At 32.6% G+C, this 26,726-nt stretch overlaps 1 protein-coding gene across 11 annotated transcripts in view; it reads left to right on the plus strand.

Annotated features, from left to right (window-relative positions):
- Positions 1–26,726, plus strand: part of dmd (dystrophin) — a 135,993-nt gene that overhangs the window by 81,286 nt on the left and 27,981 nt on the right. For 9 of the 11 annotated variants that reach the window (XR_007827477.1, XM_051106544.1, XM_051106519.1 and 6 more), the window contains exons 55-63: positions 441–630; positions 4,968–5,140; positions 7,485–7,641; positions 9,752–9,869; positions 9,955–10,223; positions 10,381–10,527; positions 16,061–16,139; positions 16,337–16,397; positions 25,941–26,002. Coding sequence is in view for 10 of the 11 variants with exons in the window: in XM_051106544.1 (XP_050962501.1) it covers positions 441–630; positions 4,968–5,140; positions 7,485–7,641; positions 9,752–9,869; positions 9,955–10,223; positions 10,381–10,527; positions 16,061–16,139; positions 16,337–16,397; positions 25,941–26,002 (1,256 nt within the window). In the remaining variant the exon portion in view is untranslated. Of the gene's footprint in view, positions 1–440; positions 631–2,915; positions 3,119–4,967; positions 5,141–7,484; positions 7,642–9,751; positions 9,870–9,954; positions 10,224–10,380; positions 10,528–16,060; positions 16,140–16,336; positions 16,398–22,041; positions 22,274–25,940; positions 26,003–26,726 lie in introns of those variants that run through there. The other 2 variants (XM_051106589.1, XM_051106597.1) reach the window with 2 other exon arrangements.

Consider the following 26,726-nt stretch of genomic DNA (forward strand, 5'->3'; position numbering starts at 1 on the left):
ATCATTCGTGATCCAGCTTCACCTACAGCAGAAGTGAGTATAAGGGTTTTTAATGAATCTCTGCAATCACCTTTCCTAATAACGTGCTAGTTAGCAAGTTTCGCCGCTAAAAGCGCTAAATATGGCTAAAGTAAACAATCTCTCAGAGCTGCAGAGAGAAGAGAGGGGCGGGGTGAGCAGAGCTCATTTGCATTTAAGGGAACAATCCCTCAGAATGGGATGATTTTTGTAGAGCTGATTTTGGCAAGGTAAAAAGGGTGTTGTTTTACACAACCATTGAGAATTTTTAACCGAAGTATATTATAGACTTTTTATTAAGACCCTAAAGAATCATATCAACCTGTGGAAAATGGGCATCCGATGACCCCTTTAAAGTATGTTATGGTACTGATTTAATTTCACTTTCTTTCTATATAATAATGAAGTTATTTCCCTTTCAGTGCAGGGGACAAGGAGGCAGATCTGGAAGCCGGACTGCGACAGTTGCAGCATTTTTACTTGGACATGGAGAAATTCCTTAATTGGCTTACTGAAGCAGAAACTACAGCCAATGTCTTACAAGATGCCACATTTAAGGAAGGACTTCTGGAAAGCCCTGCCACAGTGCGGCATTTACTTGAGCAATGGCAGGTAAGCAGTATTTTCAAATTGTACATGTCACAGCAATTTTCTATCTTAGTTTAAAGCATTTAGGCGCTCTGGTCCAGCTCTAGTCCAGGTTTTCCATTTCCACACTCATTGGTGAGAGAAGCCCTACTCCAGGATTTCCAGCTTTATTTACAGATCTAAAATATTTAGTTGAAGGACCCCTTGAGATTTTAAGTTATTATTTCAGTAATTTAACAACACATTTGAATGTTCACAGTTCGCTGATGATGTTATAATAATAATAATAATAGTAAAATAATAATTTGAATTATTTTTGTTATAATTAGTAGTAGTAGTAGTAGTAGTAGTAGTAGTAGTAGTAGTGTGCTTTATATATTACTTATAAAATAATTACAGAAATACAGACAGAAGTATGTTACAGTTCTGTGATATAATAATAAAATAAAATAATAAAAATAATAGTTAAAATGTGATTTTTGTTATTAGTAGAATATTTTAACTATTCTAAAAAAACGCTAAAATAATAAACATATAAAAAGAGGCAGAAAATTATTTTTAGCATGTTTTAACTTATTTATAAACTATTTACAAAAATAAAGACTGAAATATATTACATTTGTAAATTATAATAATTTAAAAACACTGATTGTTCATGGTTCTGTGATGTCAATAAAAATAATAATAATAGTTTTATTTGTGATTATTTTTAGTAATAGAATATTTTAACAATTTCAAAACATAATAATAAAATAATAAACAAATGATTACAAAACATATTACAAATTACAATAGTTTACCACCACTTTTGCACTCTGATGGTGATGACTGTTTAACTGTTTATTAGTAACTGCTTTAACTATTATAAAAAAAAAAAATCATAAAATAATTTTCAGCATGTTTTAACTATTATTTATAAAATAATTACAAAAATAAAGACAGAAATATATCACATTTGTAAATTATAATAATTTAACAAACATTTGAATGTTCACGGTTCAAAATAATAATAATAATAGTTTTAATTGTGATTATTAATAGAATATTTGAACAATAAAAATAATTGTAACATAATAAAAAAATAAAAAAGAGAAATAAACAAGAAAAAAAAAAAAAAATATATATATATATATATATATATATATATATATAATATACGAATATACAAATAAGTATATAAATATAAATATAATACTATAAATAAATATTTATAAATATATAAATAAATATATAAATATTTTACTGTTGTAAATTACAATTTTATATTATATTATATTATATTATATATTTTTAGGGCCATTTTAATTAACCTAAAATATGAAAGTATTTTTGTTACTTGAAATAAAAGCAACGTTTCACATTTTCTTTTATTTTAACTTGTTCTAAAATTGCTAAAATTAAAGGTAAAATAAAAATTAATAAAAACTATAGACATATAGAGAACAGTATCTAATAAAAATGACAAAAAACAAAATTACTAAAACTTAAAAACATGTTACTAAAACAACTCAAATTAAAAGAACAATGGAAAATACAAAAATAAAAACTATTTAAAACATAAAAAATAATATAATATAATATAATATAATATATAAAAAACTTATATGAAATGCGCTGCGTGCTTCACCTGAAACATGCACCAATACACCAATACTGAAACAATACAGTTATTTCATTAAATTGAAGCCTTTGATTTGATAATCAGTTAATTTGTAATTAATTAGCTTTTCATCAACTCACAAATACACTGCAGTTTCCTCATAAACCCCATTTGGAAAAACTACACAGTGTTCACTCCTTAGTTGCTGATCTGTAGCAGAATTCTTTCATTGTTTGGTTTTAATATCACAATAATATCACAGTATCAATTTAATATCACATGACAGCACTCCTCCTTTGAGTTAAACAGTTGTACAGTGTAGTGTCTGATGCAGAGCTTTTTTTAAGGGGCTTTAGGAAATAAACACTATAATGATATTACTGAAGAGTAAATAATGTTGAAATCCATTCCCATTATCAGCTGTTGTGAGTTTAAGTGTTATTTATTAGGAAGGCAGAGTAAACTGACGGGTCCATTGTCCAGATCGCCCGCTGCTCACTGGTATGGGAGATATGTGCATTTGGCAACGGTGCAGAGACGCAGTTAAATATGAAGAGGCAGACAAAGACGTGGGCTATAAAGAGAAGCCTCTGTTCTCCCAGAAAACCAGCTCTGACCCATTCCTCGCTCGCAGTGCCCACTCGCGCCTCGAACAACAGGGCCAGTGTGCCTCCGCGACTGGCATTCTGCAGCTCGTTTCACGTCGCATGTAGACACATGGTCGCAGAATACATTTCCTCGCTCGCATCCTCACCATGTCCTTTTCTCCCTCGTTTTCGCCTCGCGTCAGACACGTCCACATGGTGGGGAATTAAAGGATTGTCGCTGCCGACAGTCAGACGGGCTGTTTTCCATTCATTTGATGTCGCTCATTCATTGGATATGTTGCACAGGAAGACGTATCATGTTAAGGTTTGATCTTCGCTGTCAGCTTCACGGTTGCTTCGTGACTTTGGATTTGTTTGGCTTGCATCATGACTTTGAATCAAATTGGTTTATGCCAGCTCAAACTATGAGAACAAACACTTCAAATGTTGTCAGAGAAAATGCATGAAAATTGTTGGTTTGTTAAACGTATCGCATTAGTCTATTCTAAAATAATGGGGAAAAAACAACTCTCTTTGCAATTGAAGGCATCATTGCATTTATAGAGAAATATGGTGATGAAATAGATTTTCATTTAAATCACTTTTTTTTTCGAAATTCTGCTGATGTTATGAAATAAAATGTCTAAAATGGCATTTTTAGTTTAAGAAAGCATTGAACAACATTGAAACTAGTACTGACTCTGATTTTGTCTTTAAATCAACATCAAGATTATATTATAAATAAAAAATATGATTATATTGTATATTATATTATATTCAGGGTGATTTTAATTTACTAAATAGATAAAAATATTTTTGTTACTTGAAATAAAATAAGGTAACATTCATCTTTTTTTAACTTGATGTTCTAAAATAGAACATTACATTTAAACATTTTAATGATTAAAAATGCACTTTTTTTAAAATTATGAAAGCTGTTATAACATTAGAAAATATTATTGACTTTGAGTTTGTCTTTAAATCAACAAGATTTAAAGTTAAAAATTCCATATTATATTATATTATAATATATTATATATATATATTACATTACATTACATTACATTACATTACATTACATTACATTATATTCAGGGTTATTGTAATTTACTAAAACCCCAAATAGATATTTCGTTATTTGAAATAAAGTAGCATTTCTCATTTTCTAATTTGATGTTCTAAAATTACAAAATAATAAAATAATAATAAGAAAAAATGTTATTATTAAAAATGCTATTTTTAATTTATAAAGGAGTGATAACATTAGAAACTATTATTGACATTTGTCCTTAATTATATTACATTATATTATATTATATTATATTATAATGATTATTTGAATTTGAAAATGATTTAAAAATATTTTTATTACTTGAACTAAAATGCAAAAGCAACATTTTTTATTTTCATATATTTTAACTAAAATTACTAAAATTAAAATTAAAATAATAAAAAGTATATAGACATAAAAATGCTATCTAATTAAATTAAAATTACTAAAATTAGAAGGAAAATGGAAAATACAAAATTAAAATATAATTAAAATATAAAAAACTATAATAATATCTCAATGATACTAAAATAACACTAAGTATATATTATATTATATTATGTTATATTATATTATATTATATTATATTATATTATATTATATTATATTATATTATATTATATTATATTATTTTTTTTTATTTAGGGTTATTGTAATTTACTAAAACTCTAAAAATATTTTTGTTACTTAGAAAAACTAAAGTCATTAAATATACTTTTCTAATTTTTGAACTTAATTTTGACTGAAATAAAAATGAATAAAAAACTGCGTAGACATATAAAAATGGTATCTAATAAAAATGACAAAACACACAACAAAATTACTAAAACTAAAATTAAAAGGACAATGGAAAATACCAAAATAAAAACTAATTAAAATATGAAAAAATCTATTATTATATTATATTATATTATATTATATTATATTATATTATATTATATCATATTATATTATATTATATTATGCAAGTGTTTCCATTTAAAATAATTTATAACATCACTATTACTGAAGCATGTTATATTCAATTAGAGCAAAACATGTAAACAGATGTAACTCTTTCTTTTTCCCTAATCAGAGGGTGAACTGTAACTTGGATGTCTGTGATGTCTTTTAATCCTCGCAGGATCTCCAAGCAGAGATTGATGCCCACCGGGAGATGTACCATTCATTAGATGAAAACGGACAGCGTATTGTGTCATCTCTGGAGGGGACAGACAACGCCGTGGTGCTACAAAAACGGCTTGATGACATGGGGCATCGGTGGCATGAGTTGTGTAACAAAGTTATGAGTATAAGGTAAGGCAAATTAATCATCTATATTTAACCTGGGAAAAATTCATGCTGAGCAGAAATGGGCTTTGAAAAATAACATGATCATATACAAGCCCCAGGCCTGTGTAATAGCATGTGCAAAGCATTGCATTTATTTGACTTTATATTTAAAGCATGCAAATGTTTTTAGTCCTGCTGCAAAGACATTACGAAAACCTAGGGTTCAGTAACATTATTATTATTACACTTTGATGTGTTGTTTGTCTGGATCATTTGCATTACAGAAATATACACACACAATACCTGCCAAAAGTTTGGTAACATTATGATTTTGAAATGAAGTTATGACTTCTACATTATAAGTTTTTAGTAAAGTTATAAATGTGCTAAAAAATACAGTAAAAAAACCCATTAATATTGTAAAAATAGTATTACAATTAAAAATATTTTTTGTCTATTGTAATATTTTGAAATGTAACTACATTTTATATATAAAATGGAAAATTATTGTACTTTACAACTATATTTGTTTTTAGATTTTAAATGAATTAGTTGATATTTATTTGTTTTAATAGTTAAAACATACTAGTACTACTACTGCTACTAATAGTAATCCTAATTAAAATTATTCATGTTTTATTATAATTTATTATGATCAGAGACCCATAAACATTTAAAATTGTCATTAAATTATTATCATTTACAACTGTTATATATTTCTATTAATATTTTTATAATTATTTTAGAATTTTTCAATTATTTGTTATAATAGCTAAAACTTGCTACTACTACAAAATTATTCAATTAAATTAATATTAAATTATTGTTATTTTATTATCATTTATTATTATCAAAGAAACCCATAAACATTTAAGTGTCATTAATTTATTAAAATTTACAACTGTAATATATTTTTTTTTTATCATTATTTTAGATTTTGTTTTATAATAGTTAAAACTTGCTGCTACTACTACTATTACTACTAATAATATTTAATTAAAATGATTGATATTTTATTATCATTTATTATTATCAGAGAGACCCATGAACATTTAAAAGTGTCATAAAATTATTATAGTTTACAACTGTAATATATTGCTGTCTTTATTTTTATAAATATTTGAGAATTTTTTAAAATATTTTTTAATAGTTTGCTGCTGCTGCTACTGCTACTACTAATAATAAAATGAATAATATTTAATTACAATTATTTATAATTTTATTATTCTCAACAACCAATAACCATACAATTCAAAAATAACTTTTGTCTATTTTAATGTTTTAAAATGTAACTATATTTTCACATGTAAAAGTATTGAAATTACATATATTTTATTTTTGTCTTTGTTATATTATAATGCTATATTATATTTTTGTCTTCATATGTATAATATTTATATATTTATTTATGTGTTTTAATAGTTAAAACATCTAATAATAGTAGTAATTATAAATCAAATTATGAATATTTTATTATTATCATGTATTATTATCAGAGAACATGAACATTTAATAAGTTTAAAAAATTATTTACAACTGTAATATATTTTAAAATTTTTAATTTTTTTCATTATTATTTTATTTATTTATTATTTTAAAACTACTGCTGCTGCTACAACTACTACTACTACTAATATTTAATTAACATTATTCATACTTTTATTATATTTATCAGAGAACCATGAACATTCAAATGTGTTGTTAAATTATTATAATTTACAACTGTAATATTTATCTCTTTATTTTTGTAATAATTCAAAAATAATAGTTAAAAAATACTATTAATAATAATAATAATTATTATTATTATTATTATTATTATTGTTATTAATATTATTGAAATTTTAAATATAAAAATTATGGAAATATTAAAATGTTATTTATTTATTTATTTTACAATTTTCACTTGGTAAAGCCAAGTGGTAAAACCCAAGCCATATCCAGCAACCACCTAGAAAGAAACCACCCAAAACACACTAAAACACATTAGCTACCACATAACAACATTGTGGCAAAATCTTTTAGTTTTGCTTTCAAGTCTGCATTTTTTCTTTTTACAGGCAGAATCTGTAATACTTCCAACATAATATCTGAATTCATGATGTTTGAATGCAAATTTGAGTTCCATTAGTCCTAAGTCCCAACTTCTAGAACCACATTAGCCGTGGTAGGAGAAAGAGCTGGTAAAAGCTTTTTTAATTTTCATGCATATTCAAATACAAAATTGAAAGATTTCTCCAATCTCCTCCCTTATCCAGCACGTTCTTTGTAAAATTCAATGTGCGGTCTGACAGTATAGTGCTCTCTAGTGGTGTTTGTGATTTAACACTTGGCAGTGTCGCATCTTACCATCCATTCGACTCCTCAGGCCCTATCTGGATGCAGGTGTGGATCAGTGGAAACACATGCACATGTCTTTACAAGAGCTGCTCAACTGGCTGCAGCTGAAGCGGGAGGAGCTAGAAAAGCAGAAACCAGTAGGGGGCGACGTGCCGACCGTGCACCAACAACTACTTACGCACAAGGTGAGTCCGGGACGCATCCGAAAGCACGAGGAATGACGTTCGAGACGTGATTTATGCATTCTGTCTTTTGTTGCGCCCAAGTGCGATCATTATCGGAGTCTGTTCTTGTTAAATATTTAAACAGATGGAGATGATATCTTGCGTAGGAGAGGTGCAAAGTCCCTTGTCTCTTTGCATGGTTGTGCGGACCAATTAACATCTGCTGATGGCCATCAGCTGTCAGGGGCCGCTGTAAACAGGATGCGGTCGTAGAGTAGTTAGTGCAGGGAGCTCAGCGAGCGTGTGCTGCCGGTGACAGCTGAGTCACCGTCACACTCTACAGGTGCAGTTAACTGGGAAGTAAACTGGCATGTGTGTGGGAGCTGCAAAGAAACTCTCAGCAGAAATGTAATTGAACAAAGTTTTTGCACACTATTAAATAAATTGACATCGCTGTGCTGTGTTTGAGCAAACGTCAATAAAAACCTACACTTTATTTTTCCACTCTAACTTGGAAAAGTTATGGTGTACATTTTGCTTATGAAATATACAGTGTTGAAACATGAACTCAAAAGGTTGGATTTTTTTGTCCCTTGAAGTACAGGATGTTCTTCAGATCATTCTCAAATCATAGCAGATAACTTGATCTTGAGGTTTTTATTTATGTTGTATTCAATTTTGTAATTTTACTTGTATTTACTGTTTGGGTATAAGAAAAGTGCATTATAAATAAAATGTATTATTGTTATTGTTACCTAAACGTCACACAACTCGATTGCTGCTGTCATTCATGTAGAAGTGAAAATTTTCAATTCAACCTTTTCCTCAAATTTATATGCTGATAATATAATTAAAAAGAAATTATTTTATCACAATTAGAAAAATAGAAAATAATAATGCTAAACTTCCTATATCTTAGAATGGTTATATTTATATTTTTAATGGTTGAGATGACGTAATTTTAGAGTAATATTTTAGTATTATTAGTATTATATAATATAGTTATTTTGATCAATATTTGTCATATTGTAATATTTTGTACACTTTATATTTTCAATTTTCATTTTAATTTTAGTTTGTGTATTTTTGTGATTTTGTCATGTTCATTTTACTAATATTTCTGTTTAGTTCTTATTTATTTCAGTTTTAATTTAACTTTTTCATCCATTTTTTTATTTTCATTTATTTATTTTATTTTATTTTAATTAAAATTAAAATGAAAACTGAAAATATAAAAACGTATTCAAATATTAAAGTGCTCAACTTCCTCTTATATCTTAGAATGGTCTTTTATATAGTTCTGTTTAGCTTTAATGTATTTTTATTTCAGTTTTAGTAATGTTAATACTTATTTAAACTTAATTTTAAATTATTTATTTTATTTTACTTAAACCAAAATTAAAACGAAAACTGAAAACATAAAAAAGTATTCAAATATAACAATATTACAAAAATATTAATCTAATATTAGTAAATGTTTATTTATTTATTTATTGTCATTTATTTATTATTTATTTTGATTAATATTTTAATATTTTACATTTTCATTTTTATGTGACTTTGTCATGTTTATTTTTTTAGATTTCTATTTAGCTTTTTAGTTTAACTTTCTATTTTATTTTATTTTATTCAACACTGGCATGCAATGTCTGCGTTATTTTAGCACCTGGTTCTTTGAAGGAATTATGAATATCATGTAATGATGTAGAAACTGTTGATGACAGTTCGTATGGGGCAATAGTATGGAAATGTACCTAGAAAATGGCTAAAAGCCAGTGAGCAGTAAAATTCTCACACCAGGATCACTTGAAAATGTACACAAACATTGGTAACAGTACTGTGTTAATTGCATCCGGTGGCAATGATATTTACAAATCCAGCGCATTCTATAATGAGCCCTATTTGCATAGGAAGAAGGCATGTTTGCCCAGGAAGGAATGACAATAGCTTAATTTAAATATGCATGAGGTGTCACTACCAGCACAAATACCACCTGTTTAAGTTTGACTCCAGGGGGTGTATAGTATGTGAATAAGATGCAGATTTTCACACATGTGCTAAAGTTTCAAAAATATTCACCCCTCAATGTGACATACAGTACTATTGATACCAAATCCTCATGCTTTCATAGGGCTTCAGAAGAGAATTGAGTGCCAAAGAACCTGTAATCAATGGAACACTCGACAATGCTAAAACCTTCCTCGCCGAGATGCCTCGTGAGGGTCTGAAACAGAGGCCTGGACAAAAGGGTATGTAATCTGCACTCACACGTATGTCCAATGCATAAAAACCCAGATGCTATAACCTGTATTATACTTCTCGTGTGCCACCCAGATGTAAGTCCTGAGGAGAGGGTTCAAAACGTGGGCCGCATATTGCGTAAAGAAGTGGAGGATGTAACAGTGCGATGGAAGAATCTGGGTGCGGCTTCTGTTGACTGGCAGCAACAGCTGGAACTGGCCATGGAGAGGCTGATGGAGCTCCAGGACGCCCAGGATCAGCTGGACTTCAAGCTCCGGCAGGCTGAGGCCGTGAAGAATTCTTGGACGCCTGTTGGGGACCTGCTCGTAGATGATTTGCAAAACCACATAGACAGAGTAAAGGTTGGTATCCTCTCATCCAGATGTTTTGGACATGTTCCATGGTGTTATATGAAGCACCTTGGTGAAGCATGTTTATACTATTGTGTATATATATTTATTGTTTTAATCTTTAAGCATTTTTTTTTTAAAAGACATCAAGATTTCTGTAAATTTCTAGGCGTTCCAGGAGGAGATAGCTCCCATCCAAGATAATGTAAATCAGGTCAACCAACTGGCCTCTACATTTAGACCACCTGATATTCAGCTCTCTCCAGACAACCTGAGCAGAATTGATGACCTCAACATGAGATGGAGGCTTCTGCAGGTAACCATCTTTGTTCTTCTAAATCAAATTCGATGTGTATTGCCAAAACAATGCTTAAATAGCAGTTTGGCTGATGGTTAAAGAATTAGTTCACTTCCAGAATAAAAATTGCCTGATAATTTACTCTTGTCATGCAAGATGTTCATGTCTGTCTTTCTTCAGTCAAAAAGAAATTAAGGTTTTTAAGGAAAACATTTTAGGATTTTTCTCCATATTGTGGACTACAATGGGAGCCAACAGGTTGAAGGTCCAATTTGCAGTTTCAATGCAGATTCGAAAGGCTTTACACAATCCCAGCCGAAGAAAAAGAGTCTTATGTAGCGAAACAATTGGTCATATTCTAAAAAATTATAAACATTTTAACCACAAATGCTTGTCTTGCACTAGTGTCCGTTACTTCATGCATTACATAATCATGTTGGAAAGGTCACGCATGGTTAGTTCTTCGTCTGTGTGCTTTGGTTAAAAAAGGTAGGGTGGTGTGAAAAACTCCATCTCATTTTCTCCTCCAACTTTAAAATTGTATGACATTGTTATTTTACCTTTTTTGGTAAAGGGCGTTTGACCTTCTTTGCACGTTCGCCTTTCCAACATGACTACGTAATGCATGAAGTCAGGCTAGTGCAAGATGAGCATTTGTGATTTAAACGTATATACATTTTTACTTTTTTTTTTTTAGAAAATGGCTGATGATTTTGCTACATAAGACCCTTATTCCTCAGCTGGGATTTTATAGAGACCGGTGAAGCTGCATTAAAACTGCAATTTGCCAACCTGTTGATTCCCATTGAAGTCCATTAAATGGAGAAAAATCCTGGAATGTTTTCCTCAAAAACCTTAATTTCTTTTAGACTAAAGAAAAATGCTGAAATGTTGTCCTTGTCAGGTTGTGTGTAGGAAGGAGCCGAGGACGAGGAAATAAAAACAAACGGGTTTTAATAATAAATCCAACAAGGGTAAAGACAGGAACAGCAGGGGAACACACTCCAACATAACATTAAGATCAGACAGGGACAACGGAACTGAATCAAACTTATAAAGGGAAGCTAACGAGACACAGACAGGTGTAGATAATTAACTAATTACGACTTAACAAGAAACGGAACAGGAAAAACCAAATGGGCAAAGGGCACAGAAGAGCAAAACCAACAAAACAGTCCACAGGGGTGTGACAGTCCTCAAAAAACATAATTTCTTTACGTCTTTATTTTTAAAGATCATTTTAAACATCTTTACATTTTTATTTTGGAATTCAACTAATCCTTTAACATTATCAAATAGCCAAAAAAAAAGGACAGTTGTTTCAGATTAAAAAAAATATAATAAATTAAATTTTGATTACAGATTACAAAGACAAAATAGTTTTCATTTGGAATAACATGCACAAATTAATTGATAAAATAAAATTAGGAATGTGTACAAACAAAGTTTGATTTAAAGGAGAAGTCCACTTCCAAAACAAAAATTCACATATAATTTACTCACCCCCTTGTCATCCAAGATGTTCATGTCTTTCTTTCTTCGGTCATAAAGAAATTACATACGAAAGTACGTCTGCAGCGATGTAGGATGATTTTGAAATGATTTCTGAAGTTTAGGGAGAAAATACGATTGGAGTTTTTCGACATACCTTAACTGTCTTGAACCATAATACACAGAGTTCAACGAGAGCAAGGCAAGACGAGCGTTTGAGAATAAAAATTTGTTTCGCTAGATAAGACCCTTCTTCCTACAGCCTCATTTAAACTGCATTTTGGAGGTTCTAACTCGGGGCACCATATCAGTCCATTATATGAAGAAAAATGCTGAAATATTTTCCTCAAAAAACATAATTTCTTTAGGACTGAAGAAAGAAAGACATGAACATCTTGGATGACAATGGGGTGAGTACATTATATGTGAATCTTTGTTTTGGAAGTGGACGACTTCTTTAATATAGGATTCATTCTAACAGACCAACAGATTTATTTTCTAAAACAAAAAGAGTGAAAAAAAACAGTTCAATCTTTGAGAAGTTGTAGAAAAGTGTACATGTCAGCAATAGATGCAACAAGCAGATCGCAGGAATGATCTGTCCTTCAGAGATTTGAAAAAGGACACAGAAAGGCATTATTTAATAAAAGGAGGTAGGACAGAAACATAAAAACAAATATGATGAAGTGTTCTGCACACAAAACATTTTGTACCATAGATTTCTTTTAAAATCATTTTATCATCCATTGCAGTCATTGTTTCCTTATGTAAGTGTTTTATTGTCAGCTAAAACTTTTTAACTTTATAAATATCATTTCTGTTAATTGAAATGCTGAAAAGGTTTTGAAATGTTGAAATGAAATAAGATAAATGAGATAAAAAGAACTTTCTAAAACTTAGAAATGTTACCTTGATAACCATGTGAAACATAACTAAAACTGGGCAAAAAAATGAACTCTTTCCCTGCGAGTGTTTTTGAAAAAAGTTGCCAGTCACTGACAGCATTTTTGATCATTTTCACTCAAATTTCATGGCCCCCAGAATATTTTGTTGTATGAATATCTGAACTTGCAATACATCAAAATAAAGAGCAGAGCCTTTACTTTTAAACAAGAAATCTGTTTTATTTTAGCTTCAAGCTTTCTTTTTTTTTTGAGCAACACTTGTGCAACATCTACATTAATCCGGTTACATTTGAAACATTTTTCGTTTTCAGTTTAAAACGCTCTCCGCCCACATTAGCGTTTTCCAGAAGTTTCTCATCCACACTGAAACATCAGAAAACATTAAATTTACCTTTCTGCACATGTGTAAAACCTCACAACAGCTCACTGAGATTATACAGATGGATTCATTTCAGGGTGCGTTAACAGTAGTACATTTTCGTTTTAAAGCGCATAATTTTTGCTGCGGTTACGCCTGTCGTTTACACTACTCCCGCGTTTTCAGCCCTCGAAAATGGAGACTTTCAAAAACACTGCAGACCCCATTTTAGTTTGAAAACACCGGAGTTGCGTTTCAATGTAAACGGACCAAAACATTTGCACTGTGTATCCTTGATGACCATGTAAAATAACATAATGCTCATTGTTGTACCTATAGATATTTATAGATAGATTCCCCATTCATCTGCCATCTAAATAATAGGACATCTACCTATATATATCTATGGTTGTACCTGCAATGGTCATGTGACATGCGTTTTGGGTTGTGTAGTGTAGAGGGAGATCGTTTCTGAAACGCAGTGAAAACGCGTGGAAGAGGATAGTTTTCATTTTAAAATGCCGTTTTAAAACAAAAATGCACAAGTGTAAACAAGGCCTCAGTGTGGATGGAAGGCCAAAAAGGAGAGAAAAATATGAGTTTTCAAACCAAAACGTGATAGTGTGGACATGTATGGAGTTCAATGTAGGTAAGTATCATTAAAAAAAAAAAAAAAACATTTTGAGCAAAAAGATGAGAAAATCACATTTTTGTCAAATGGCACAGTTGGATCATATTTAGTACGATGATTAAAGGAGAAGTCCACTTCCAGAACAACAATTTACAGATAGTGTACTCACACCCTTGTCATCCAAGATGTTCATGTCTTTCTTTCTTCAGTTGTAAACAAATTATGTTTTTTGAGGAAAACATTTCAGCATTTTTCTTCATATAATGGACTGCTATGGTGCCCTGAGTTTAAACTTCCAAAATGCAGTTTATATGCGGCTTCAAACGATCCCACATGCGGTTGTAAACGATCCCAGCGGAGGAAGAAGGGTCTTATCTAGCGTAACAATCGGTTATTTTCATAAAAATAATACAATTTAAATACTTTTTAATGTCAAACGCTTGTCTTGTCTTCTTCTTCCCGACCTCTGTTTTTGTTCTGGTTCATGACAGTTGGGGTATGTTGAAAAACTCCCATGTCATGTTCTTCCTCAACTTCAAAATCGTCTTATATCGCTGTTTTAGCATTTTTGTTAAGGGTGTTTGATCATCTTTGCATGCTCACTTTGAAAATTGATTTTTGAAGTTGAGGGAGAAAATACAATTGAAATACAAAACAAGAGTTTTTCAACATACCCTAACTGTCTTGAACCAGAATACACAGAGTTCAGGGAGAGTAAGACAAGACGAGCATTTGAGATTAAAAAGTATTTAAATTGTATTTTTTTTAATGAAAATAACCGATCGTTTTGCTAGATAAGACCCTTGCATTTTAGAAGGTCAGACTCGGGGCACCATATCAGTCCATTATATGGAGAAAAATGCTAAAATGTTTACCTCAAAAAAACAATTTCTTTTCGACTGAAGAAAGAAAGACATGAACATTGTTGTTCAGGAAGTGGACTTCTCCTTTAAAGCAAAGATGCAGGAGATCGCTTTCATCAACACACCCAAACCTTGCACAGTCCTTTACCACTTCCTGGATCGATATTTCACTCTGTAACATTAGGCGGTTTTGTTTTACATGCTGTTTATTCTTGATGCTCCCATAATTTTTCATATGCATCTGCTTACATATGAGATCGCTCATTTTTGCCTCTTCCTTGTCTGTGTTTTTGAAGATTGTGGACTTATTCAGGAGATGTGTAATAGCGCCCCCAAGCATATAACTGTGAAACCCGTAAAATTTGGTGTTTGGTAGGAAAGCGTTATCTCATTAATTTAAAAAAATTTCAAGTAAATATAACTGCAGACCAGAAATCTCCAAAATGGCATGGGGCGGGGTCTTGGCACACAAAGACTTTCCCCACTGGCTCGAGCTTCAGCCTGTTGTTATTGACTTACATTCCAAACTAAACTTTATAAATTAAACATTGTTTGTAGTTGATCTCAAATTAAATAAACCATGCTATATAAATACATATGCTCAGTGATAGCAAAGCTTGTGGCCAGTGGTTAATGATATAAACGGGAATCACCTATGAGCTCTCACGCAAGTGGTCCCAGTGAACCACAGAGGAAAGGTTTTACTCTATCGCTTTGTTTTAAGCAACGGGGGTGTCCCGGGCTTGAAATTCGCAGGGTAGGAGGGGGTAGTGACGCTGGATGTAACTAAAAAGTCCAATTTTCCGGTGAGGCATTTGTGTAGCATAGTGTAGGAAATCAACACTGTGATTGACACAACCAATAAAATCTTTAAAATCAGCTGTGTTGCGGTGTTTGCACTGAAGTGGATTGGGGGCGGGAAATTGCGCATGCATGTCATGTGCCTGTCTGTCAAAAGGAGGAAGCCACGCCCTATTTTGGAGCACCCACCCCATATAGGAGTTCCCGCCCCCATTTGGAGATCTCCAGGCTGCAGTTATACCTCTCTCGAAAATTCCATGTTTGGCGGGGAAATGGTTAATTAAAGCTCAGAAGAACTGTTTATATAAACTAATAAAAATGACAAAAGCCCTAAGGCTTAAATTCAAATAAACTAAAAATATTAATAAAATGATATAAATAAAAGCTAATTCAAAATGTAACAAAGAATAAAATGTTATAAATGATATTAAAATTACATAATTTACAGCCGTTAATTCTAGTTCAGACTCACTCCTTTCTGTCTTTTCTATATTTTTTTTAGATCTCCATTGAGGAACATCTGAGCCAGTTGACCACAGCCTATAAGGACTTGGGCCCTCAGTCTCAGAATTTCCTTCATGGTGAGTGTTTTTGTTGTTCTGTTTTGCAATATTATGAGTATAGTAATGTCATAGCATTGTACTTACATACTAATCCTGTGTATTTAGTCAGTCAGTTACTGTACATAAAATGTGTTATGTACCAAATGAAGAAGTGTTTGAATTGAAAGGGCTTTGAAATTGTGGTAACATGAATGGGTTTTCTTTTCTTCACACAGCGTCTGTTGAAAGCCCTCTTGAACGCTCTATTTCGCCCAACAATGTCCCCTACTATATCAAGTAAGTCTTCCTAAACTCAGCCCACATGTTGATGTCAGGCACATTCAAGGTCCACACTGAATTAACAAATTGAATTTCAACAGTATGAAAGCTCCCAGACTAAGAAATATATCACAGCTGGCGGCAGACTACCAAAGAAAAGTGATTTTCCATGACCTTTTTTTCCGAACAGAGATATCACCCTAGAAAATTTGTGCAGAATAATCTGAGATGATAAATTAGGCTCTGCCAATGCATGTAGCAGCATGCGTCACATATAGCTGAGAACAGATGACTGAGCGAACGAGTTTCTGAAAAACTTTTCTTCATAATAAACCTGGAAGTTTGGCAGTTTCCATTTAAATGTTCTATACTTTACATAAAAGTGCAAATACAGATAATCACTCATATTTTTGCTCTTTGTAACAAATGGTACATATATATGTGTAGTTACAAAACTAAACAATATAATGAGAAAATGTCAGCCATGGTGACTAAAAGGTTTTGCAAATAGCATTTCATTTTAATACTGTTTTTTATTCCTGCAATATAGAAATTCTTTGTCAAAGTGTCTATAATGAATTTCATGTCAAAGGTTAAAAATATACAGTACCTATATTAATACATGTTAAATATGCATAAAACCATTCAGTCAGTCAAATAATGACTGAAGGTTAATCATGAGTTATTGAATGAAGCATTTTCCCCCAAAATAGTACCTGTGAGAAAAGGTTGTGCTAGTGGCTCAACAAATGCAATAGCAAGTTTTACATTGAAATGCAGGAGATGATATTGCAGAATGTTAAAATGTTCTGGATATTAAATCTGATGGCTGATTTATGAAAATGTGAAAAATATATCCCTCGACATGCAGAGCACATTTTTAGAAGTTATAGTCCATATCTATATGATATATATGCTTCTTATTTCAGTAGATACTGTAGCAGACATCCTACAATATAATATTGAGTATTACTTTCACTTCTATCTGATTTTCTTTGCCTAGAGAACAACTTAAAGGAGAACTCCACTTCCAGAACAACAATTTACAAATAATTTACTCACCCCCTTGTCTTTCTGTCTTCAGTCGTGAAGAAATTATGGTTTTTGAGGAAAGCATTTCAGGATTTTTCTTTATATAATAAACTTCAATTGTGCCCCCGATTTCGAACTTCCAAAATGTATTTTAAATGCAGCTTTAATGGCTCTAAATGATCCCAGCCAAGGAAGAAGGGCCTTATCTAACGAAACAATCTGTAATTTTTTTCTAAAAATAAAAATTTGTATACTTTTTAAGCACAAAAGCTTGTGTAGCACAGGCTCTGGGGTGCGTGTCCATGACACTACGAATCACGTCTAAGTTCATCGTCTGTGTACTCTGGCTCAAAAAGGTAGAGTATGGCGAAAAACTCATCTCATTTTCTCCTACAACTTCAGAATCGTCTGACATCATTGTACCTTTTTGGTAAAAAGCGTGACCTTTCGACATGATTCAATAGTACGTAGTGTTGTGGACGTGCATCCCAGAGCCTGTGCTACACGAGCTTTTGTGCTTAATATGTATACGTATTTTTATTTTTGGAAAAAAGTGACTGATCGTTTTGCTAGATAAGACCCTTCTTCCTCGGCTGGGATCATTTAGAGCCCTTTGAAGCTGCATTTAAACTACGTTTTGGAAGTTCAAAATCGGGGCACCAATGAAGTCCATTATTTGGAGAAAAATCCTGAAATGCTTTCCTCAAAAACCATAATTTCTTCATGACTGAAGACAGAAAGACATGAACATCTCGGATGATAAGGGGGTGAGTACATTTTTGTAAATTGTTGTTCTGAAAGTGGAGTTCTCTTTTAAAGTGGCACAGCTCCTCCCACACTCTCCTACTTGGGTGTCTTGCTTACAAGTTGCAATAATCTCATATATACATACAATGATGTTCAAACGTTTAGGATCGGTAAGATTTTTTAAAAGAAATTCATACTTTTATTCATTAAAGATGCATTAAATGGATCCAAAGTAACAAATTCATTCGGAATGTTACAAAAGATTTCCGTTTCAGATAAATGCTGTTCTTTTGAACTTTTATACTCATAAAAGAATATTGAAAAAAACTGAAGACTGGAGTAATGGCTGCCTTAATTATAGAAATAAATTACATTTTAAAATATTTCAAAATATAAAAGTTTAAAATTCTAAAAATATTTCACAATATTTTTAATTTAAAATAAATGCAGCTTTAGTGAGCATAAGACTTTTCAAAAACATTTTACAACAAAAAAAATACTTATCCCACACTTTTGAGCATTAGTGGACATACATGGACTTACAATAAGAGTCATTCCAGTATATTGTGTGTAAAATCTATGTCCTCAAAATGGTAATGTGATTATGTGTGGTTAACCGTCTCTAGTCAGATTCATTTATTGAGCCAGTTATGCCAGGTTTCTTCCCATTTACAGATCAATTCTAAGCAACCAAGCTTAAACCCCACAGCATGCAACGCATGTTATTACTCATTCGGTTGAGATACAGTATTTGATTTAATCTTTAAAGTATGTACACAATCTTCATATAAATTCAGGGCAGCATTTATGCTCATGGCAGTGCATGAATCTGACTTCAAGTAGGAGAGAACTGACTCTTAATGATGCTGTCATAGATTATGAATGTCATTAATGCTGGTCAAGCGGAGCAGTACTTTCAGTCAGATGGCAGTAGAATTTGTTATTTCCAGCCTATTGCATATGATAGGCTGCAGGACAATAAAGGGGACCGTTTTATAATAACTTTCATTAATAAGTCATCAACAAACATTAACTCTTAACAGATCAGTAGTTCATTCACTCATTTACATGAAATATACGTATGAATCCAAGTTTCATGACATTTATATATGTACAGTAGTGATCGAAATGTTCGTTAATGTCAGTAATGAAAGCTATTATAAAAGTGTTACCCAGTGAAATATTTTACCCATAAACTTTTTATAGGCTTTTTACTCATAAACTTCATGAACTCCATCCCGTCCAATACATTAAACAAACTAAGCAAATTATTGCATATTATGTGGATCACAATTTATTTGGAATTTATGCAGAATGCAAGCCTAATAAAACGAGATTCCGGCACTGTAGCACCAGCTTTTGTCAGAGAATAAATAACCCATCTAGCTCTCCCTGACAAGACAGTAAATACTGGTTATTTTGAACACTAAGTAGTTATCTCTCAAATCCAAGTGAGCTACCTGCCTAAACACAATTTTTTAATCATAGACATGTTTGAATATTGGATCCAGACATTATTTATTTATTTCATAGAGTGTTTAATTTAAGGATTTCGACCATCATAGGCTAACTTTTATTTTTATTTATAGTACCACTTGAGCTTTTTTTCCATATATTATTCATGCATTTTTTTTTTACATAGGCACCTTCAGACGTTTGATCTGAGCATTATTGAAATCTTCACAACGTTTAAAATATTTGTGTTTGCGTTTTGAGTTTTTCAGGATAAATGGCAAGTTTAAACAATTGATTAGGCGTATGAGCAAGTTCAGTTTAAACATTTTATTGCAGGAGTGTTCAAAACATTGCATTAAAAAATTGTGAATCACAGGTGCATTCGAACGCAGAATTTATCGTTTTTAGCATAATAGGCATTTTATAACAATCCATTAAAGGATTTAAGGAATCAATTTTTGTTGCTCTTCCGACATTTAACTATTTCCACATAATGTTTGATTTGAACATTCAAATGTACAGTGTGATTCGCCAAATAGTTCAATGCAGAATGTGCCAACATTTTGCTCATTTACCCTTTTTTGTGTCGTAGACTTCGACTTGAGTATTTTGACTATCACAGCTGAACATTTGAATTTTTTTTTCGACCATTTGAGCTTTTTTCCGTTTTATAGGTTTGTTTTATAGGTTCACAATCTAAAGTTTGAATGCAATATGAAAATAACAATCAAGGATTTTCCACATCAGTCTTGAGTTTTGGTTAATTGTGCATTTTTGAGCATCATTTTAAAGTGCAGATGTTCTCTTTGAGAATTAGGAGAGCATTTCGAACATTGCACAAACAATTATCGAATCACACAGGTGTTTGAATGTGGAGTCGATTGTTTTTAGCATAATGTGCACTACATTCCAGTGTTTTTAGGAATCTGTTTTTTGTTGTGTTCTGACATTTAACTGTTTCCACACAATGCTCGATTCAAACGTTTGAATGCACTAGCGTGATTTGCCAAATAGTTCATAATAACGTGCCAACATTCCATTCATTCACAGTTTTTTTGCATTGTAGACTGGCGTATTCGAGTACTTTGACTATCATATGCGAACGTTTACAATTTTTTCAACCATTTGATTTGAGCTTTTTTTCCTATGGAAATCATCAGAACATTCAATTTTTTTATTTGCGCATATTCAGCATCAAGAGTTACTGAGCATTTTTGAGCATCATTTTCACTTTGAGCACTGTTGGAATATTGCACAAACAATTTATTGAATCCCAGGGGTACGTTTGAACGTGGAGTGGATTGTTTTTAGCATAATGTGCAACATTCCAGCATTTTTAGACATCTATTTTTGTTGTGATATTTAAATGATTTCCACATAATGCTTGAATGGAATATTCGAATGTGCAGTGTGATTCGCCAGATAGTTCAATGCAGAACACGCCAACTTCGATTGAGTATTTAGACTATCATAGGCGTACGTTTGAATTTTTTTTCCAACCATTTCAGTTTTTTATATTGGTTCAGCATCAATCACGAGTTTCAACAGATAACTGAGCATCAAACAGCCTTTTTGAGCATCATTTGAAAGTTTAGACGTTCACTTTAAGCATTACCAGAGCGTTCGAACATTGCACGAACAATTTATCGAATCATACAGGCCCGATTTTACGTAGAGTCGATTTTTTTTAGCATAATAGGCACTAGAACATTCCATTCAAGCATTTTAGGAATCAATTTTTTGTTGTGCAACATTCCATTTATTCACTGCATTGTAGATTGCGATTCGCGCATTTCGCGTATGTGTTTTAATTTTCTCGACCAAATCATCAAAACTTTCTAATTTTTTTTTCGAAAGTTTTATCCGAGCGTTTTGATCATAACGTTCCATTCATTTACGGCGTAGACTTCGATTCGAGCATTTTGGTTATTTTTTTGTTGCGTTCTGACATTTAAATTTTTCCATAACTCAACGAACCCTTCAACGTTCGAATCAAACATTCCAGTGCGCAATCATAGTTGAACGTTTTAATTTTTTCCATTTTATTGGTTCGATTTTTATTCCTTCGTAGGCACAATTAAATGTTTAATTGCATTATGGAAATAATGATCGAGCATTTTCAGCATCAATCGCAAGTTTCAACAGTTAATTGAGCGTTTTTGAGCATCATTTTAAAGTTCAGACGTTTACTTTGAGCATTATGAGTGTTCGAACATTGCACGAACAATTTGTCGAATCACACAGACGCGTTTAAACTTGGAGTCGATTGTTTTTAGCATAACAGGCGCTACATTCCAGCATTTTTAAAAATGTATTTTTGTCGCTTTCCGATATTTAAACTATTTCCATAGCAATACCCTAAAATGCGGTCTAGGTAGGCGGCATGCTATGTTTTGAGGCACAGCCTGTAAGTGAGCGAAAGAGAGAGAGAGAGAAAGCGAGAGGAGTTAGAGGGGGAAGGGAGCTGGAGGAAAAGCTCCGCCTCGTCTGAGCCGCTCTGGCTGAGGGAGATCGCAGGGAAGTCGGATGCTTTTTCCCCTGTAGAGAGGGAACACCGCGGAGGTGATTCGCCCGAACAACATCGAACCATCGGGATTGTAAAAACAAACAAATTGGATTGGGCGATTACCGAGAGGCGACATGAGGGAGAACTTGAGAAAGTAAGTACAATGCAAGCCTGAATAAATGTCGGCTCCGTGCGAGTAGAGGACGCCGAAGGAGTTTTGCATTCGTCCATCTGCCGTATAGCCGCTGCTTCTTTTCCGTCCCCGTTTTCTTTACAGCTTAGCAGGTGCTTGTTCGGTTTTTACATGGAGCCAGTGCAGCCGGGGATGTCCTCGTCTTTTAGCGACATGCCAGTTCAGCGCTTGATTTGTTTATTTTTCCAATGCCAAACACGTCGATAGTTCCTGATGTTCCTGCTCTGCCCTTCTTGCAGCATGCAGACTGATAAACCTAACGAGGCGTTCATATTGTCATGTATGTTTTCGAGCTGTATTTTATTGGAAATCCTTGTGTTGAGAACGAGGCTTGGCCTTTAAGACTCCTCCATATTCGTGCGCTTCCCACAAGTTAACGTTATGCCACACAGAAGATCACTGTTTTGGGTTTTAACCACATACTTATGGCTGCGTTTGCATTCAACCATAACCAAGAGCCACAATTAGAGGTGTCTGCGTAATGCGTGCGTGTGTGTGTGGGTACCCTGTGCTGTAAGATGCATGCATGCATGTAGGTGGGCATTCCTCCTTCTTGTCCAAACCCACATTACTGCTGTACTTCCGCTCATGCACTGCTTTGAGATGTGCAGGTATGGAGATCTCAGTGGGAAATTTGCCATCAGGCCACTGGCATGCTCTACCGAGCCTACCTGAACCTAGAGGGCGCTGCCAGATACTGACTGTGTCTCAAAGCCTAGAGAGCTGCCTGTGGTGCCCACAAATTGTGTATGTTAGGGGTTTCAAACTTTTTGACGTCAAAGATTATCCCTTCCTAAAACATGAAGACAGACATATGTTATGATGTGCAAAGAATCTTACTATACTGCTTCAGAAGAAATGTTAATAAATGTTCCTAAATTAATTGTAATTAATTAGTTGGCTTTTGTTGAGTCATTGTACTTAATGTATGCACCACCTTTCAAAAGTTTGGGGTTGGTAAGTTTGTTATTATTTTTTAATTATTATCAATACTTTATTTCAGATTTCTTAATACTTTCTAGTGCTTTTATTAGGAGATGCTTTAAATTCACCTAAAGTGACAGTAAGGTTTATGCATTGTTAAATGCTGTTCTTTTCAACTTTCCATTCATCAAGGAATCTCAGTTTTCACTGAAATATTAAGTAGCATAAACATATCAAAATAATTTCTGAAGGATCATGTGACTCTGAAGACTGGAGAAATTATGCTGACAATTCAGCTTTGCCATCACCGGAATAAATTACATTTTAAAATGTAGATAAAATAGGGAAACAGTTTACATTGTAATAACATTTAACGGTTGTACTGTTTTTACTGCATTGTGATTTAAAAAAAAAAACCTTAATAGTGAGCATGAGACTTTTTATTAAACAAAAATGTCTTGCCAACCATTTTTTTTTGCATCATTTTTTGCATAAATTTTTGCAACATAAATAACAATAACAATTTCATTTCTTTATTTCGTTACAAGAGGCTGTGAGTAGAATAAAATTGTGATATGCAGGGCATCAAACAATGCAGGACGTTGTGATGCATTCAGGGGCATTCAGAAAGCCATTCGCACATGAGTTCAGTCTGATGGCGTTCACAATTCATTTATTTTCTTAAAAGCCACTGACATGATTCTATGATTGAATTTAAGAGAATAGAAGGCTTACATTAGTCTCGCTGTTGTAAACAGGCTATAATGGTAGTATTACTCAAAAAAAAACAAAAAAAAAACAAGCTTACCAGTTTAAACATACTGTCAGTATACCAGTATGGGTATTAGAAATATCATTCATATTGTTGCTTCAGATAAATGTTTCACAGGTGTTCCAGGTTAGGAAAAATGGTGTCGCAGTCCCATGGTATTGGTACTATAGTACCTTTTAGTGGTTCAAGTTTGAAAGTAATTCCATGCCGTAATGTTTGCATTTCAGAGACACTGATGTTTTCCACAACCCTTTTTACATTTTCATACTTTCATTTTGACCCCTTTGACTTTTCAAAAGATTTCTTCTAAAAAACAATGCTTGGAAGTTCACTTTCATCTCATGTTTGTTGATGGTTGGAACCCTGGTCTCTGTTTTTCCCTACTAAAAACACTGTAGGGTCTGAGTATAATTTATTAGTTTTGAAGTTTCTCAACCTTATTAGAATTCTGCAGAGCTGCTTGCCTGGCTTAGACCCAAAATCACAAAAACATCCCGGCCCATAGCAACACTTCAAAACAAGGCATCTCAGTAGTGTAAATTGCATTTTCACTAATGGATTCGTTTAGAGCCCTTGTAACAAAACAGGCACTGTTGTGAATGTAGAAATCTAAACTCTCCTCTTTTAAGATTCAAACAAAGATGACCCAGTACGATAGTAACTCGGATGCTTAAAACAACTCCCATGGTCAGAAGTAGGATCTAAACAATGGACTTCAAACTTTTTTCATGGGAGATATCAGATAAAGTGATTATGAGTTGCAAGATGAGTTTTTGGCAGAGATGAGTTTTTGGAGCTTTACGTTCCATTACTTTTCAATTGTTACAGTCGCTGCCAAATGCACATTCAACAGGATAACTATTAATTGGGATGAGTTGCAGTTTAGTGGGTTTCACTCACAAACATGCCTACAATTCTTTGCTAACTTGCTTAGTTTTGGCACTTTGCCTAGTCGGTCTTCTTTACTCAAGAGACCACAAACTTCTGGCATAATGGTGGCAAAATGTTTTTTTAAAAATCCTATGTGTTACATTGCTGGGAAAGCACATTACAAATCTCGTCTCGTTTCTTCTTAAAGGCATCGTTCACTCAAAAATGAATTATGTGTCATTTCTCATCCTCATGTTGTTCCAAACCCATAGGACTTTTTTTTTGGTTTGTTCCATGCAGCATTAAAGGGACATTTTTGAAGAAAATTCTGGCCATTACTTTCAATATAATGAAAGTGAAATAGAAATAGGGACTCCGAAGTCACTGAACAGCATAATTGTATCCTGGAAGTGGTACCGTTGTTTTGTGTGTGTGTGTGTGTGTGTGTGTGTGTGTGTGTGTGTATTGTTAGACTTCAAAAACTTTTATATTGGAAATCTTGTATGGACCAATTTTACGATACATTTATGCTGCCTTTTTTTTTTTACCGCCTAACGACCCCATTTCTTATTTGCTTCCATTGTACTGAAAATAATGGCCAGGCAAGGGTGTTCTTTAAAAAATCACATTCTGTCTTCCACAAAATAAAGTAATAACATGAGGATGAGTTCATGACTGATTGTTCACTTTTGAGTGTACTATTCTCTTAAAAGAGAGATGTTATCATAAACGGTAAGTTTTTAGCCATTGTCGTGATAGTCCTGCTTTAATGGATGTTTTAAATGTGCTTGAGTATCTGTTGAAGTTGAAGAACATAATTGAGCTATTCTTGAGTTTGAGGACTGCACAGATTTATTGTTTGATGTAAAATGACTCAAGGCCTCGTCTTAATCTGTATTACCCTAGATGGATGACACTGTCTCTAGCATTAAATATGAGTCATATACACATTTATGGATGTTGTATAGCCTTTATAGTCTTTTGTAGGCTTTTGGTGTTATAAAGCAAATTTTTTCAGACTGTTTATTGTATTTCATCATGTTTTTGTTCATCTTGTTTCAGTCACCAGACCCAAACAACATGTTGGGACCACCCAAAGATGGCAGAACTGTACCAGTCATTAGGTAGGCGTGATTCAGATCTGATGTGCACGTAGTACCAGCTGGGTGTTAAATATTAATAGTATATTCATGGTGATTCTTGCAGCGATCTCTGCAATGTTGTCACTCAAAACTTTTAATGGAGATCTTCATGTGACATTTTATTGTATATTTACATGAGTAATTAGTAAAAAATAGTATTTATTCATCAAGGATTCATTAAATTGATCGAAAGTGACAGTAAAAATTGCATTATTTTTTATTATTTCAGATAATCACTGTTCTTTTGAATGTTCTATTTATCAAAGAATCCTGAAAAAAAACATACTAAGTAAAATATTAATTAGTATCAACAAACAAATGTTTCTTTAGCACCAAATGAGCGTGTTATAATAATTCATGAAGAATGTCTGCTGAAATAAATTATGTTTTGAAATGTATTTGAATGGAAAACGTTTTTAACTTTTTTTTTTTTTTTTTTACCAAATTAATGTAGCCTTTGGTGAGCATAAGTGACTTCAAAACCATTTAAAAGTCACCAATCACAAACCTTTGAATAACAGTGTATCAGGGTTGTTGCAAAATGCACGTTAAATTTAAGACATAAGGCAAAAAAATGCCCCTGCACAGTTAAACAACTAATTACAGCTGTTGCGATTAAACTGAATTGAAGATGCTCGCTGTTTTGTGCAGCGTTGAGCCTTATAATCAATCAAACGCGCTTCTGTTGAACTGAGGAATACACTGG

This window comes from Labeo rohita, chromosome 1, assembly GCF_022985175.1.
Source record: "Labeo rohita strain BAU-BD-2019 chromosome 1, IGBB_LRoh.1.0, whole genome shotgun sequence".
Classification (NCBI taxonomy): Eukaryota; Metazoa; Chordata; class Actinopteri; order Cypriniformes; family Cyprinidae; genus Labeo; species Labeo rohita.